This window comes from Cryptotermes secundus, unplaced genomic scaffold (genome assembly GCF_002891405.2).
Source record: "Cryptotermes secundus unplaced genomic scaffold, Csec_1.0 scaffold10, whole genome shotgun sequence".
Lineage (NCBI taxonomy): Eukaryota > Metazoa > Arthropoda > Insecta > Blattodea > Kalotermitidae > Cryptotermes > Cryptotermes secundus.
Genome location: NW_019735554.1, coordinates 846,419 through 864,043, shown reverse-complemented (window position 1 = coordinate 864,043; position 17,625 = coordinate 846,419). Strand labels below are relative to the sequence as shown.

At 37.7% G+C, this 17,625-nt stretch overlaps 1 protein-coding gene across 1 annotated transcript; it reads right to left on the bottom strand.

The window, feature by feature from the left end:
• Positions 1-1,894: 1,894 nt before the first annotated feature.
• Positions 1,895-4,259, bottom strand: LOC111869522 (serine palmitoyltransferase 1). Its single transcript, XM_023861114.2, has one exon. It carries the CDS (start codon positions 4,037-4,039, stop codon positions 2,630-2,632), a length of 1,410 nt encoding a protein of 469 aa, XP_023716882.1. The 5' UTR covers positions 4,040-4,259; the 3' UTR covers positions 1,895-2,629.
• Between the last annotated feature and the right edge of the window lie 13,366 nt (positions 4,260-17,625).

Below are 17,625 nucleotides of genomic sequence, written 5' to 3'. Positions count from 1 at the left end.
CTCATCCCAGACCCGGTGTAGCATGTCCGCTGTAATGGCCAGAAGTGCATGCTTTATCCGATCACTAAGTTCATGGATGGATGTGGGCAATGGTGGTACATAAACGCTGTCTTTAACGAACCCCAAAAGAAAGAAATTGCACGGTGTAGGATCTGGCGAATAGGGTGGCCAAAGGACAAGGTTGTTCTCTCCATTTGCAGCAGCACGTCCAATCCAACGCTGTGGAAGAACACAATTGAGAAACACTCGTAAATTCCTGTGAAAATGTGGGGGGGCCTCTGTCCAGTTTTAGAATGTAATTGTCATAATTGGTATTCAGTTGGGGTAACAACCAGCTTTCCAACATGTCCAAAAATGAGTCACTAGTCACAGTTGCTTCAGAGAAGAAAACTGGGCCATGCACTTTCTAGCGGGACACCGCACAGAAAACGTTGACTTTTGGAGAGTCACGCTGGTGCTCTATCGGTGCATGTGGTTGCTTGGTTCCCCAGACACGGACATGGTGTCTGTTCACCTTGCCACCGATGTGGAATGTGGGTTTATTGTAGAAGATCAGTCTTTCTACGAACCCATTTTCAACTGCATCTCCTTGCAAAAGTCATACAAAGCGAACTGCTGGTAGCGCATGAGAAACTTGGACAGTTTCCGATGCTGATGGTGTATGTTCTGCCCGTGTAATGTGAGAAATACATTTTTTATTAATTTTTGAAACTGCACAATTGTTTTGTGTATACACTGTATATATATATATATATATATATATATAGAGAGAGAGAGAGAGAGAGAGATAGAAGTATTGCAATTCATACAGTAAGATACCTTCTTGTGAGAAAGCAACTTGTACAGAATCTAGTAAGAAGCTGTCACTACAATCTTGTAAGCACTCAAAGGTGATGAGGCACAACACATTTTTTAAATATATAATTTATATGACAAGTATAAAGTTCTTTTATTCTAGTAGTGGAAGTTACAGGTGTATGTTTTACTTCTATCTGCTGTTAATCTAGTCTCTTCACTAGTTAAAATGTATGTCATGTTGCAGTGTTAGGACTTAACTTCTGCTACAGCTGATGATTGAGGAAGCCACAGAATATGTGGTGTACCTGGATACAGTATGTGTGATTCAGAGGGTTTGTGAGGATGAAGAAAAAAAGTACTTTCATGTCATTTGATGCCCCAGCAACAGATAGTACACATTCTTTCAGCCTTTCGGCATGCTGATCACATGGTTCTTAGTGTTATCAATAAACTGCAATAGATGGTACTGAAAAGTATGTACCAAAATGGAATCTTGCCACAAACAATCTAATATTGTTAAGAGACTCTCATGCCCTGTATCTGATGTTTTGAAATAAGTTACATGTGGATAGATGGTGCTTTATGCATTGTGTCAGTGAGATCATTCTGCTTCAGCTTGCAAAATGAACAATTTTCAGCATAATCACACAAAACTACCAATTCACCTGGCTGTAGATTGCATTCAGTCCTTTGAGGAACATGGCGTACTGTGTTGCAATGAACGAATGGCAAAGTAAAAATAACAGTTTTTCAAGAAATGTGATGAATTTTTCAGTTGACTGTACAGTGGTAACTAATTCACATCTGTCTGTCAAAAACCAGTCTTTTGTAAGGTTGTTTTTTCAACTGCATTAGCACATAGCTATCTGACAGGTTGTTTCATGATTGAGGTTAGCTCCTTCTGAGAGACCCAACTGAGTAGGTGTTTCCCCCAAGTCACCTCAGGCGGAAACAGATCCAGTTTTCAAAATGTAGTGTTCTCTAGTTTCTAGAATACCAGACAATGGAAAAAGTCCAAAAAACAGTAATCCTGATTGTTATACACCACTGTCAGAACCCTTTAGAGTTGTATAAAGAACATGTCACAGCTTTCAAATCAAGATAACATACATAATCATGATTTATTGAAATGAATGGTCAAACTAGGAACGTGTATACATGTACATGATAAAATTAACACATTCATCAAAGCTAATTCAATGGTGACATCATGTAACAATGTTTACATAAATCAACTCTTATATCTAGCAAGCTTAATGTGTTCCTAATACAGTCTGTCAAATCTACATATATTTTGGTACAATTACACAAGATGATGTGGATCTCCATCCAGGATAGAATCTGATCAAGCAAATAAAATATTCTATGAATATAATTTAAATCTCTTCAGATATATTAAACAGGTCAGTAATTTTCCTAGTTGTGCCTTCATGCTGACACATGATGGTAAATCTTACTTCAGAATGAATAAAGAAAATAACAGTGTACTTTTGCATAATTCACAATGAAATATTACATTTTATTTTAATCTGTATTTTGACAGCAGTGTTCCAAGTGGTACGCATACTGTCTGAATGAGGAGATTAAATGGGACCTCACATATTTTTCTAAAGGCCCCAAACCAATGTCCTTTCATATCTGTAATCAACTTCACATCCAATATGTTAACTCAACCGAGACATACAGTTAGTCCAGCTTCTCCCAAGTGCTGACTATGGAATATTCATAAATGCACTTCAAATGCTTACATAATAGGAAAATTGAATTTGCAACTGTGTATCAAGCATCAAAGTAAAATTTATGAGTGTGATCAATGAAAATATAAACAGAGTTAATGAAGAACTTCACTACAAGCCTTCTCAAATACCAGAGCTACATTGCTGATTTCATCATCTGTCAACGTGTTATTCACTGTCACACGAATACTGTCCCTTGACACAAACCTCTCCATTTGCAGATATGCAGCTATGACAACAGCAACACCATGTTCAATGCAGAAGTCAACAATTTTGCTCAGGAGATTACGTTCAGTCTCTCTGCAGTTTGGAGGGTCACGCAAGTACAGATGTTTCACTGGAGAATCAGGATCACCTTGCAAAGAAAAGGAAGACAGAGCACTCAAAGCTTTGTGAACAAGTTGGCACCGTGTCTGCAATTTCTTAAACATTGAGGGGTCTCTCTCCATAATATTCAATGATGTAATTGCAGCAGTTGCCAACAGAGGAGGAAGTGATGCAGAGAAGCAATATCCCAAGCCTGACAGTCGCTGGTGCTCTACCACAAATGAGGAGCCAACACAGAAACCACCAATTGTAGCCAAAGACCATTCCATACTGGAAGTTATCATATCTACTTCCTCTTTTGGTATATTATAATATTCAGTGACACCTCTTCCATGGTCTCCAAGAGTAGCAAATGAAATACTTTCATCTATAAATATGCGCAATTTGTACTTCTTCCGCAGTTCCACCAACTCTGGTAATGGACAGATATCACCACTGTTCATATATATACCCTCAACAATAAGGAATCTTCGAGTCACTTGTGCTTTTTTAGGATTCTTTTTATCCAGTTCTGCTTGTTCTATAAGGAGCCTTTCTAAATCAACCATATCATTATGTTTAAAGAATCTAATTCTACTTCGTGAAGCATCCAATCCTTTCTGAATGGCAAAATTCACATTTTCATCAACAAAAATAACATCACCCCGTTTTGCATATGCTGGGATGGCACTTGCAATCGTTGAGAACCCATAAGAATATACAACAGCTTCTTCCATTTTCATAAACTCGGTAAGTCTGTCCTCCAAGTCCAGGTGAACATCAACAGTACCATAGAAGCCTCTGGGTCCACAAGATCCAACCCCATACTTTTGTATTGTTTTAATCGCACTCTCCTCGATATCTTTATTACCCACAAATCCAAGGTAATTATGAGTTGCCATATTCAAACAGTGGTGACCATCCACGTTAATGTATTTACCAGCCTTTCCACTAACGGTAGGCGGTTTCAGGTACGGATGATTTTGTGGCACGTTCCCAACTAGTGGTTCTGGGGTCCAGTCGTCAATCAACTGCTCCTTTTCCTTCTCTGTCAATTGTTCTAGCTCTTTTGGATTGTAACTTTTATGAAAAATTAGCCACAAAATCCACAATAACAGCCCCACTTCAAGAAGAACATGATAAAACGGAACTTCATTCAGTGCTTCAAAGATTTCGAAAAATATCCACTGTGTAGCCATATGCCGTTTATAGTTAAAACTATTACAAAAATAAACATCCACTACCAATAAATTACGGAAATTTTAATCAGATAAATGATCACTATTAATTACAACAATCTACTGCAATTAAACTCTAACAACATTACTTTCACTCCAGAGAACAGTTCATATAACAACGGATGCCTACGAGCCCTATGAGCTCTAACGACCGCTAACGACTAACTGACCTAACTGACCGCGCCCCGTTGCCACGGTTACACCACGAGGTTCATGAACATGAAGTTGTTGCAAGGGGACAATAGGCAGAGTCGAGATCGGTCGAGATCGTCGAGATTGATCTTTGACGATCTTTGACTGGTTACTTACACGCAAACCCAGTGTTCCGCAACCTTTTTCTACTCGCGGCACACCATGAAGTATCCATGACTCAACACGGCACACCAAAATGTTATTCCCCTGAAAAACGTATGATATCAGACAATTAATATAAATACGTAACGTGATCAACTTAATTATTATATTATTATATTGATATTTTATTATCATTAAACAGAAATCGACTCGTGCATTTATTAACAATTAATGAACTTTAATTCGCTGTGGAGTGCAGAAAATACACTTCTATTACTATTAAAGTAAATACAGTAATTCTACTTATACCTTCAATGTGATACTTGCGCCTGCTTAGCTGCACACAGGCGACTGATCCGTGGTGGAATCGTAGACAACGCAAGTCTCATTTCTTCATCGATGGATTTGAGCCGCTCCCTCTTTGATGTCTTAATTTCAGTTAACGTCGAGAAGCCCAGTTCACACAAATATGTAGTTGAAAATGGCAATAACACATTAACTGCCATCTCGGAGATAGCCGGGTATCCACTCCTTATTGCCAACCAAAACGTATCCAAAGGCACTTCGAGAAGTTTTAGTTTCAATGTTCTGTCTGCTTTTAAATCTGCGAGTTCCTCTTGTATATTAATCGGAAGATGTTCTGAATTCACAACAAATGGATCACGAACCCAGTCGAAATCTTGTACACTCTCTCCAAAATACTTATTGAATTTCTGCTGCAGCATTTCTAAATGTTCTTTAATTGTGTCCATCACCACTTTATTGCCGTCAGCAAGTGGCCATACAGTCGGGGACGCCGGGGACATCTCAAACGACCCATCTATAATTCTCTAACTAGCAACCAAAATTTGCGAACTACTTCAGAGCACAGCTGTGATAGAACTGAAACAATTGTAAAACGCGGGATCTCTACTCATCAAACGGAAGAAGTGACACTATACCGGCTTATTTATGAAATATTTATAATTTTAAATGAAGTCCAACAATCGGTGGGTGCATCGTTACAGGAAGAAAGTCATAAAGTTGAAGAAGCTCTTAACTTCTAACAAAGCGTTATAAAAGACAGGAAACCCCATGCTAATCCCTGCAGTTTTAGGGAAAAGCACGTACACGGAACATGCGGCAAGCACATCAAAGAAGCTGCGTAGCTGCGAGAAAAATAAGTCAATAATGGAAACCATGATATAACAACAACTGTGGGTAAATAATTTACGTTTAATTTCTTAGAATACAATATTACTGTACATAAAAATCACGGCATGTAATAAAGAATAAACAAGCATAATCTTATTTAATCAGTGCAGTGGCTGAGAATAAAATATAAGCATATGAAACAGGTAACTGGGATAAAATAAAACGAATAAAATTCGACAATTAATTTCTTACAATAGGTAAAAGTTCGCGTCACACCTTTCTCCTTGTGACTGCACAACGGTTGTGGAACATTGCTGTAGTTAGTTAGTTATTGTAGAGGGTGGGTTTCCCCGTGCACTTAGACCAGTATTGGTCCATTGTGCTTCCCTCTATGATATTCTACCAGTCTCTATACCCTACCGATAATGGTGCGTGCCATCAGTCCCGACCGAGCCAGCGAGTTCTCAACTGGCTTGGCGGTATCTATCAGAGGCCTTAGAGACTGCTGTTGGGCGGGAAACGTCCTTGAATTTGGCTCAGTGATCTCTTTTGGAGATATGAGGTTCTTTTACGTGCTATGACACGGCACCCACGGCTTAAAGTCCCTCCTGGAGGACTTGTTTCCTGAATTTTTCCGCCTTTAAAAATTCGACGACCTCCGCCGGGTATATGAACCCGCGTACCACTTCGTTTTAAGATCTGCAACTGATAATAATAATTGACTAACTCTGCCTTCTTTGATTGCTTGCTTTGCCTCCAAGTCGGCCCTCATTAACTTGTACTCCGCAGTGCCCCAAGATCCAGTAAAATTGGATTTTTTCCCTCACGATTCCAGCCTATCTATTTTATCTTTAAGCTTTTGTGCAACACATCACACATTACAAAAATGCTTGAAGATAAAATAGGGAGACTGGAATTGCAGGGGAAAAAATCCAATTTTACTGGATCCCGGGTCACAACGGAGTGGAAGTTAATGGGAGGGCCGACTTGGAGGCAAAGCAAGCAATTAAAGAAGGCAGAGTTAGTCAATTATTATTACCAGTTGCAGATCTTAAAATGTGGAAGAAAAAATAAAGCAAAAATGTATTGAGAATCTAATAATGTAAAAATGTTCAAGTTGTTAATAGTGATCTATATTCATTTGTTTTTGTTTTGTATTATAATAAAAAGCTTCTTCTCATCCAATATGGCTGTTAAGTACGACACAAAGAAAATCAACAAAAAGAAGTTAACAGATGTTGTCAGAACGCCAAACGGGACAGAGGAGAAAGCTACTTTGAAAGGTACTACAGGAATGGCTTGTCTCTGTGGTTCCGAGAGATAAAAATGAACTGCTGTGCCTTCATGTCAATAAACCGTATGAGAGCAGGACACACCAGTCTTAAAGCAAGCCTAAACAGACTTTACATTGTGCCCACGGTCAAATGTGAATGTGGTGATGGGCTGCAAATGGAGGCACATACCGTCTGGAACTGTAAATTGTACGAGGACCAACGGGCAACAATGATAGACATTTTGTCTGCGAACAGCAAAAAAAGAATACCCAAAGTCAGTTATAGAACTCTTAAGGCTAGAAGAAAAAAGATTTCTGCAAGGCGTTTGTTATTTCATAGACAACATTCCTATATTTGTATAAAATAGATATGTAAGAAAAGTAAAAGTAATTGTACTGATTATTAACAGTATACTCTCAGATTTAAGTTAAGATCTACATTAAGAATTGCCAGGTTACCGCTATTATACCTGTAGAATAAGATATTTATAAGATTGTGCTACAGAGGGCTGGATGGGCATTGCCTAGGCCTTTTTTGTATTTCAGTATTTTTTTCTGCAATAAAAAAAATCTTCTGAACGGTTTTGAAGGTTCTGAACCACTCAGAGGCTTAATAAATTTGATCTGAAAGTCTGAATGACATAACTGGTACACGTATAATTTAAGAGGATATCAGCCAATAATAATTAAAAAGTTGTTTCTCTGCTGTTAGGTGGGTTATGATTTTGATGAGGTATTGCTGAGAATTTTGAGTTTACAGCCAAGTTTTGAATGATTTCTGCAGTTCTTGTATTAGGCAGTGTGTTGGCAATGAAGCCTTAACTGAATGAAACACTAAGGAGCGACCACATGATTAGTGAAATCAGATAATTAAAAATGTTTTGGCGACCATGTCGTCCTGAGACATGTTGAAGATGAATGTTTCAGCTACCTCATGCTTTTCGCAGTAGGTGGTGGAAGACTACTTGTCTTCTGATGCAGCTAAAGAGGAAGTTCGATGCTTACTGGATGAAAGTAGTTCAGTGGTGGGTTTGAGGGGTAGAGGTGTTGTTAAGCTGTATTCGTTTTTGTGATTAATGATAAGGAAGTGTTTTGTTATTTTGATGGTTTCCCAGATGATTCGCGGACATTATGTCTGGATCAGTCTGGATGTTGACAATAATCCATGTTTAATCGAAGTCGATGCCAGTAGATGCTGTAACTTACTTCTTCCAAAGTGTTCAGATACTGTTGAATGTTGGAGATTGCTGGAGATGGTTAACTGCGTTTGACGGTTCGTGTGTGCCAGATGTGAAGCTGATTGGTCATTTACTGTTGGTTTCTGAATTGTGTTAATACAGTTCTTCCTCAGTGGCCTGGAGGTATGGTCATTAATGCTGTGAATGTACGATAGACATGTTTCCTGTTGATTTTGTTGTCGAGTCTGGCCATCTTTCGTTTGTTGACATCGCAGTTAGCACCATACTTCCCCGGTTATGCAGTAACGGCTTCACTTTGGATGCACAGCCTACTGGGGGGTACATTACTCAGATGACCAGTAAAGTCCTAGTCAACATATATCCAGAAACCATTGCCTTCTGAGTTATGCCCAATATTCGTGGGATCTCTAGAGCTAGTGTTCTACATGGTTACCACGCACTTCAACACAACTTTCAACTCTTCACTGCACAGAGGTGTGCAATCTGTCGAAAATTCTTAGTTTCACTTGAATCTCCTGACAGGCATGCTCTCTACTCATTGCTATAATATTATCTCCAAGACATTGATGACCGCTGAATAGGCTGACATCTAAAGTGTCCTGACAGCCACAAATGCAGAAGATTAAGGACGGGATCATGCAGGCCAGTTGTTTGGGCCTCTGTATCCTAACCAAAATGTAATGGTTACACACCAGCTGTTAGTCTGTTCAAGACAGTCAGTCTTAAGATCACCTAAGATGCCAACCCAGGCATTTACTGATCAATATGTCAGCAGGCAGTGATTTATGGACATAGTTGACAGGGATTTTTTTGTTCATTTAAGAGAGTACTAAATCTTAAAACCTCTAACCATTTTCTTAACACCTATATGAGCTTTCAACCCCTGCCCCTTTTCAAAATGTCCAATGAAGATACAGCATTTGCTGTTACATTTGAAAACATTTAGCATTCTACAGGGAATAGTCCTGAAAGCCGAAGTCACGCAGAGAGCAGTAGTTTTTTTTTTAATTTTATTTGATCTGTTGCCTGTAGTGGATTTCATTACTGATATAGTCATTATTTAAATCTTGCTTCTTTGTACTGTGCTGGATGATGTGTCTTGCTTTTGATCCAGTTTTATTGTCAATGCTGAATATCTAATTTACAGGACATAATGGGTTCTTACAAGACATGCTTTGCATATTCTTGCTTGGCCTGTTCTTTAACCCTGAAGATGGAGGCAACATGTATCTCTGAAATGTAGGTTGACTTCCAGTGGACTACACAGCATTATACCCCAGAATGTAGAACTCTGATTTACAGGGTTGTGCTTAGGTGTAAGAGTGACTGATAGGTGACTGAGCAGGATTTAATCCTATAGGAACATGCCAATGTTGATGTTGCCATCATGCTTTATAAGTTCAAGAGCAACTTAAGCCAGGAAGTTCCAAGTAATGGTATTAATGTTGTAACTTTGTAGTTTGTGTAACACATGAAGACATCTTTACATTATTTCTACTAATGTGTAATGTATTATATAATTTTTTTGTCACTTTAACCTCCATGAGGATTGATAATTCACCAAGTTGTACAATGACAGCATGGTATGTGCATGCTGTATAATTTTTATGGTGAGGTTATGTTACAGACAGGGAACGGAATAAGTAAGCACAGCATTTGTTGAATTACAAATATGTTTTTGGAGTAATGACTTCATTCTTCTTAAAATACACAGAATAATCACACTTATCTATAAATATAGGCATTTCATTGATCACAATAAGAGTGATATGTAAACAGTTGACATTGCACAGCATATTATTAACAATTATAATTTCATGTATTAGTCACCATTATATATTGTTTTTGTAACCACCTTCTTCTCATGACAATTCTGTGTAACATACTCCATTATTTTGTAAAGCAGTTTTATGAAGAAGTTGTCAGGGACGTTGGTGTTATGTTTGCTTTCTATGTGTTTTCTAAGTTTTTCTAACATTCTTCCTACACTGTACAGATTTTAAAATATTTGCACATTTGTTTAGAATTGGTTCTACTTTACACAGAAAATACAGAAAACTTACTCATTCAAGAGTGAATTGGAGTTATGAATGTTTTAAGAATTAGAATAGAAGCCTGCTCATAATTTACATTGCAGTTAAAAATGGGAATGGAAGGAAGATGATTGCTGGCACAAGGTTGTAGCTATGTTTCCTTATGTGTTCAGACATTCCTTTTTAATTGCTTGTTGTCTCTTTTATGGCAGTAGTGAGTTTCTTTAGATTGTTTGATTGAAATGTAAGTTACTCATGTTCAGCATAGGGCTTATCATATTGTTTTGCTTCATGAACCACTGCATGGAAGCACTTTTATATGAGAGGAATTGTTCAGAAAAATAGATGCCAAGCAATGATTGCTTCATAATTTGCATTCTTCACTAAATATTATTAACATGATAAAATGAAGGAGGATGAAATGATCAGGGTGTGCACTGTTCATGGGAGAGGTGAGAAATGCATTCAAACTTCTGGTTGGAAAACCCAAAGTGAAGAGACTGCTGGTGCAGATGAGGTGATGTTGAAATGGATTCATTGTAAAGAGACTAGGTTGGAGAGAGTGAATTAGATTAATCTGGTCCAACATAAGGACCAGTGGCAGGCTATTGTGAACATGGTAAAGAATCTTTTGGTTCTGTAAAAGGTGGAAATTCTCTTGTGTAACTAAATGGCTATTAGTACTGGAAGAAGGGCTCTGCTCTGTTCAGTTTGTTGGTTATTCTTTTTTTTTTATATTATAGGTCTTCTTCTTCGTCATCATCATCATCATCATAAGGCTTGACAGCTTCATTTCTTGAACACTTTGGCCTGCTCAACAATTTCCTTCCAACTACTTCTGTCCTGTGTGCGAGTTGTCCAGTTATAAATTCCTAAATCCTTTAGATCTTCCCTTACATCATCTTTCCATCTGATCTTAGGTCGGCCTCTCTTTCTTATAGCGTGTGGCTGCCAGTCATATATTCTCTTAATTGTTCATCCAACCTCCATCCTTGAGATGTGTCCAAGCCAACTTAATCTTTGGGCTTTAATGAAGTTAACTATATTCCTTCCTTTTATTAGATTATCTAATTCATCATTTTGTTTTAATTCTCCAGGAACCATCATAGTTTCTCAATGGCCCGAAGATCTTTCTTAGAATTTTCCTTTCAAAGACTAAAAGTCTATGTTTAATGGCTTCTTTAAGTATTCAGTTTTCACAGGCATAAGTTACTGTTGGTTGAATTACCATTTGGTATAATCTTAATCTCGCTGTTTTAGAAATAAGTTTACTTTTAAATAGTGTTAAATGTGCAGCATATGCTTCATTTCCAGTTGTTAACCTCTCTTTAATCTCTTGTTCAATTGTGTTATCTGAATTAACTATAGACCCTAAATATTTATAATGAGAGACTTCTTCTATGTTTATGTCACTGCATTTGAGATCTTGGATTATTTGAGGTTTGTTAGAACTGTAGGAATTTATTTTGAATTGTTTCATTTTTGGTCCGTTACACTATCAATCACAAAGTTAATAGAAAGTCCGTCGAGTGTAACAATTTGTAATCTACTATTTTGAATTGTTTCATTTTTGGTCCGTTACACTATCAATCACAAAGTTAATAGAAAGTCCGTCGAGTGTAACATGTAAGGCAGAAGTGATAAAGAAGTGACCTACAAATTGTTACACTCGACGGACTTTCTATTAACTTTGTGTAGGAATTTAGTTTTTTGTTCATTGACTAACAGCCCATATTTTTGCGATGCTTTTATAAGCTCTTCAAAGGTGTTAATGTTTGTTTGGTTCTTGCAATAATGAGTATGTCATCGGCATATGCACAAAACTGTTTTAACCTTGTAGAAATATTACCTCTAATGTCTAGAATTTTTATGATCTCATCTATAGCTAGTATGAAAGTGATGCAGATAATGGGTCACCCTGTTTCACTCCACAGCTTATTTGGAATCCTTCACTAAGCTCCCCATTTCTTTTAACCTTTGCTTTCGTGTTTTGGAGAGTTGCTGCTATTAGTCTGATTAGATTGGATGGAACATTGTAGTTTTTGAGGCAGTATATTATTTGACACCTCTTGACAGAATCAGATTCTTGTGTATAGTCTACAAATATGTTATCTATTGTTGATCTCTTTGGCCTGAATTCCATTTGACAGTCATCCAATTTACTTTCTATAGTAGCTACCAGTCCATTATTCAGTAGAATTGCGAAAATTTTATATGAGATATTTAATAATGTTATTTGTCTGTAATTATGACATGCCAATTTATCACCTTTTTTATGTACTGGTGCTATGATTCCTATAATGTTATTTGTCTTTAATTATGACATGCCAATTTATCCCCTTTTTTATGTACTGGTGCTATGATTCCTCCCCCCCCCCCACTGTGAAGAGATATCTTCGTCTTGCCATAACTTCAAGTATCAGCTTATGTGTCCTTTTCATTATAGATCACACATTTATAAACTAATTTGAAATCATGAATTATGTGAACATTATTTAAACTAAGTTTTGCACTTGTTTAATGCAAATTACATATTGCTCTTATTACAGTAGTATGGGGTCATATTTTTCTTCAAAATTAGACTGCATCTGTAACTTAAAGGTAAAGAATGCTGTGTCAGTTAAAAGTAATATGTGAAGACCACGAAGAAATCGTTGTGGCTGCCATGATTGTTTTTTAATTTTGTTGGTGGTTTGTCATGTCACGGTAGGATGAATACCTTCAGGAGCAATGATCTCAGTTACTGATCATATTGTTTCACAGTTGTTAACCATTGATGTCAGAGTGCATTTTATTACATTTTGGAGGACAGCAGTTTGTTTGCTTGTTTGGCTGAGAATGGCTCTACTCTTTTTAAAAAATTGGGGTTAGGGAGGAAGCGAATGCCTTTTCAAGACAGAAGATGTCCTAAATGGCTTGAAAAATGTCTAGATAAATAAGTGAAGCTCACAAGGTAGGAAATAATGTGTGGATTGCTTCATCTATCTTAAAATGAAGGCCACATCATAAAATTTTTAACAAGTTTTAAAGAATGCTAATCATGCATTTCAGCTGTCTGTTGAATTAACATGGCAGTTAATGAATAAGATCTGAAAGTTTATGATGATGGTATATTAAGAGAGTTATTGTGTTTTTGGACATTAATCATCATCCTGTTTTTCTATTTGGAACATGATCTTTTGGAGACTGGATTCTGTCTTTGTCTTCTGGTGAAAACCTACTGAGTTGGGCCCTATTGAAATTAAAAGCATGAGACTTGATCTGATACTTTTCTTTTATTGCTAATGGGGTGGGACTAAGTCCCTTGCACTGCAGCCACTTCTGGCCTATTGTACCAGCCCCAGATGATAGGTGAGAGTAATTGTGGAGCAATTGGTGGAATGAAGATTGGCAGGGGAACCGAAGTACTTGGAGAAAACCTGCCCCAGCGCCACACTGTGCACCACAAATCCCACTTGACCAGACCCGAAATCGAACCCGGGCTGCCGTGGTAGGAAACCAGCGACTAACCGCTGGTGCTATGGTGTGGCCTGATCTGATACTTAATGAATACTGCAAGCTTTCTTTTACTCCATAATGAAGTCATTGAGAAGTGACCACCTTTCTTCAGATACAATATACCAGAGCACAGTCATTATCCCATAGTTAAGGGTGTTTCTTAGAAATTCAGATGCACTGGAAACTCTTTCAATGTCAGGACCATATTCAAAACTGAACATACTCTATGTGGGACAATGATGAAAACTGGACCAGCTAGAGATGCCCAACAGACAAAGCAGTGTGTATAACATCCCATGTTATTGTGGCAGGTGTTACATTGGTGAAACAAGCAGACCATTAGGAGTATGCATGAAGGAGCACAAATACAGCCTGACCCAAGGTCTGCTCAAAAAATCAAAATTAGCCCAACATGCATACGAAGGCCATAAAATGTGTTGGAAAGAAACAAAGGTCTTGCAGATAGAACTGAACACCACATACAGGAAATACTAGGAATCCACTCACACATCTCTGTCACATGTGATCAAACTCAGCTTGGTCATCTCTTCCATCTGGACTCCCATTATTGCAACAGAAATTAGAAAACTATAACTCCATCCAGTGTAGATTATGTGAGATAGTTGTGTTTTTCATATTTATACTATACAGAGAATTTATCTTTTTAGTGATGGATTATATTTTGAAAATACACTGATTTTATAGGCATTGGCCATTAAATAATGCATGGACATAGGTGTTAGCCTTGTGTGTGGAGTTTTTGTTTAACTCACCGATAGTGTTATGTTGCGTTTGGTTTATATATCTTATCTTGTGTTGGTGCTGGTGACCAGAGATAGGGACTAGCTCTGTGGATAACCAACTGAGTAGGTTTTTACCTGGAGATGGAGAAAGAATCCATTCTGTTAAAACATTGTTTTAAATAAAAAACAGGATGATGGATAATGTCCAGAAACACAATAATTGTATGACAGTTAATATTTTGTCATAAAATGAATCTTATTTGTTCAGTAAATCTGATTGTCCGTATGTATTGCAGTTGCTTATGAAACATCTCATGTTTTGATCATTTGTGGGCCCATTAGGCATTAGCCATTGTGATAGACAGCAAGCCATGGGCAACCCCCTTTTTTCAAAATTTTCTGTGATTCCATTTCACTCTTGAACGAAGTAACTCCATGCACATAACACACAGTAATGAAGTTCTGTATACTCTCAAGTCAAAGTAATGAACTCATAAACCTGTTACAATGAGTAATCATTGAAATTGTGAATGGAGGACTTCAGTATTTGGTTCATTTTCAATCACACCACATAAAACATATAACATGATAATGTATGACAGATTTATTAATAAAAATTCTTTCACAGATCTGAATTTAGATATTAATTTAAAACAAAAATTTGAAAAAGAATATATGTATTAAATAATAATGTCCAAAAATTTGATGTGAATCATGACACTTGTCATGAATTATACTGTTTTTCTCTATTTATGGAGTAAACGCCCATTAATTAAGACATTTCAGTGAAGAGAGAAAATATGCTTGAAAGCAGAATATATACTCACTTTAGTAAGTATGTTTCTGTATATTGTTATAAATGTAATTTACATATCCACAGTTTTAGTCTGAGGAATTTCAGGACACATATCCTAACATATCGTATGTCAAATGCATAAATGTTATATGTGGTGCTCCAACTATATCAACCATATATATGTGCTTCACTGTTCTTTATAGGTTTCATCTTATAATAGCTGCAGTATGTTACTTCGGTATCATGTACTCATTAATGTTGTATATACTCGTATATAGTTTCAGTCAGCAGTCAAAGAAGATTAATTTTTCCTCCTCTTATGTGTTGGTTCATTACATATCAAATCAATACAGAAAAGAGACATTTCCAACCCAGCCCTCTCCAAACTAAATAATTTTGTGAGATTGTAATCCCAGTGGAGGGCTGTTAGAAGTTTGAGAGCACACATTCAAAGTTGGAAAAAAAAAAAAAGGNAGTTGAAAAAAAAAAAAAAAAAAATTTTAGTATTTTGTGCACAAATGTTTTAGAAAAAGTGGCATAACTTCTGCCCTAGTTTAGACAAGAGCTCATTTCAAAGCTAATAAAGTGTCCTTTCCAGGGACTGGATGACCAAGGGGTCGGGGTTGGGGTCCGAGCCCTAGTATGATCAAGAACTTTCTTTGCTCCATGTCATCCAGACTGGTTCTGGGGCCCACCCAGCCTCCTATCCAATGGGTACCAGAGGATCTTTCTCTGGGGTTAAAGCAGCTGGGGTGTGAAGTGGACCACTCACCTCTAACTAATGCCGAGGACAATAGAATGTGGATCTATACATCTGCTCCACCATACACATTCATAGTATAGTGCTTAATCACTTAAGATCAGGGAAAACTTGACTTTGTTATGTCATGTTCGTGTGTTCATGTAACTCGTTATTTAAAATGTCTGCAGGTATAAAGTTGGGGCTCCAATGGAATTGAGTTTTGTGAAGCATTGTACTGTGAAGAGTCACTTCACTTGTATTGATGAGGCAACTTAAAGTGACATGTCTCTTTGAATTCTCTGCAAGTATGAATTTAGGTTAACATGCATAAACTGTGTGTGTGTGTGTACACTTGGTCGTCGACTTACGACCGACTTTCATTCTGACTGACAGGTCGTAAGTCGATCTGGTCATATGTCGGCCATAAATTTATTAACAGTATTTCTTAAACTTTCTAATCTTTTTATCATCTTTATAATTTATTTTTAAAAACTTTTACATTTTAATCATCTTTCATGTTTCATTCTTTTGTGGTCATAATTCGACGACCAAGTGTATATATAGAGAGAGAGAAGCACTGCAATTGCTATTGGAAGGCTCCAGGACTGTTAGTGTTGTAACCGTTGTAACTGCCTCAGTGGAAGAAGATGTGAGGGGAGCCCAAGGTCACACTTCCACAAGCCTATTGCATCAGTTTGCCATGTGATACCATGCTGTGAGAGTGCATTGTTTTTACACGAGTGCTTTTTTTGTCTTCATGTTTCATTTTGTCTGTGATGGATGGAAAATTTAAGTGATGTATCTACATCAAGTTTTGCATGAAGCTCAATAAATCCACTACTGAAACCTTGAATGCTTTGTGAGTCTTTTGGGGAACATTCGTTAAGCCAGACAGCTGTTTTGGAATGGCATTCTCATTTCAAGGCTGGTTGAGTGTCAGTTGAAGATGACGAATGTTCAGGGCGACTGAGCGCCAGAAAAATGACAGAAAATGTTGAAAAAATGTGAAAATTCATCCACGAAGATGATCGCCGAACAATCCGTGAGCTCACAGACACTTTTGGGATCAATTATGAATGTTTTGAGACACTTGATAGAAAATATGTGACAAAAAAGATCGGAATGTTGGCACAGCCACAGCTGGCTCCTTCATCATGACAATGCACCCACCCACACATCCCTGAAAACCATGAAGTTTGTGTCTAGTTAGTTAGTTATTGGAGAGGGTGGGTTTCCCCATGCACTTAGACCTGTCTTGGTCCATTGTACTTCCCTCTATGATATTCTACCAGTCTCTATATCCTACTGGTACTGGTGCTTACCATCAGTCCCGACCAGCCAGCGAGATCGGCCTCTATTAGCTGAGTGGTATCTATAATGCTTTCCCCATCTACCAGAGGTATTAGAGACTACTGTTGGGCAGGAAACGTCCGTAATTTTGCTCAGTGGCCTCCTTTGGAGACATGAGTTTCTTTTACGTGCCGTAAAGCTACGACATGGGACCCACGGCTTAAAGTCCCTCCCAGAGGACTTGTTCCCTGAATTTTTCCACCCTTAAAAATTCGACGACCTCTGCTGGGTATTTGAACTCGCATACTACGAGTCATGAGGTGGGAACGTTACCTCTAGACTACGGAGGCCGCTAAGTTTGTGGCTAACAACAATATGGTTATCGTTCCCCATCCTCCCTACTCACTGGACTTAGTCCCCTGTGATTTCATTTTGTTTCCCAAATTGAAAAAAGAAACTGAAGGGACAACATTTTGAAACGGTATCTGACTTCCAAAGGGTATCACGAGTGGTACTCAACAGCATTAAGGAAAATGACTTCCATG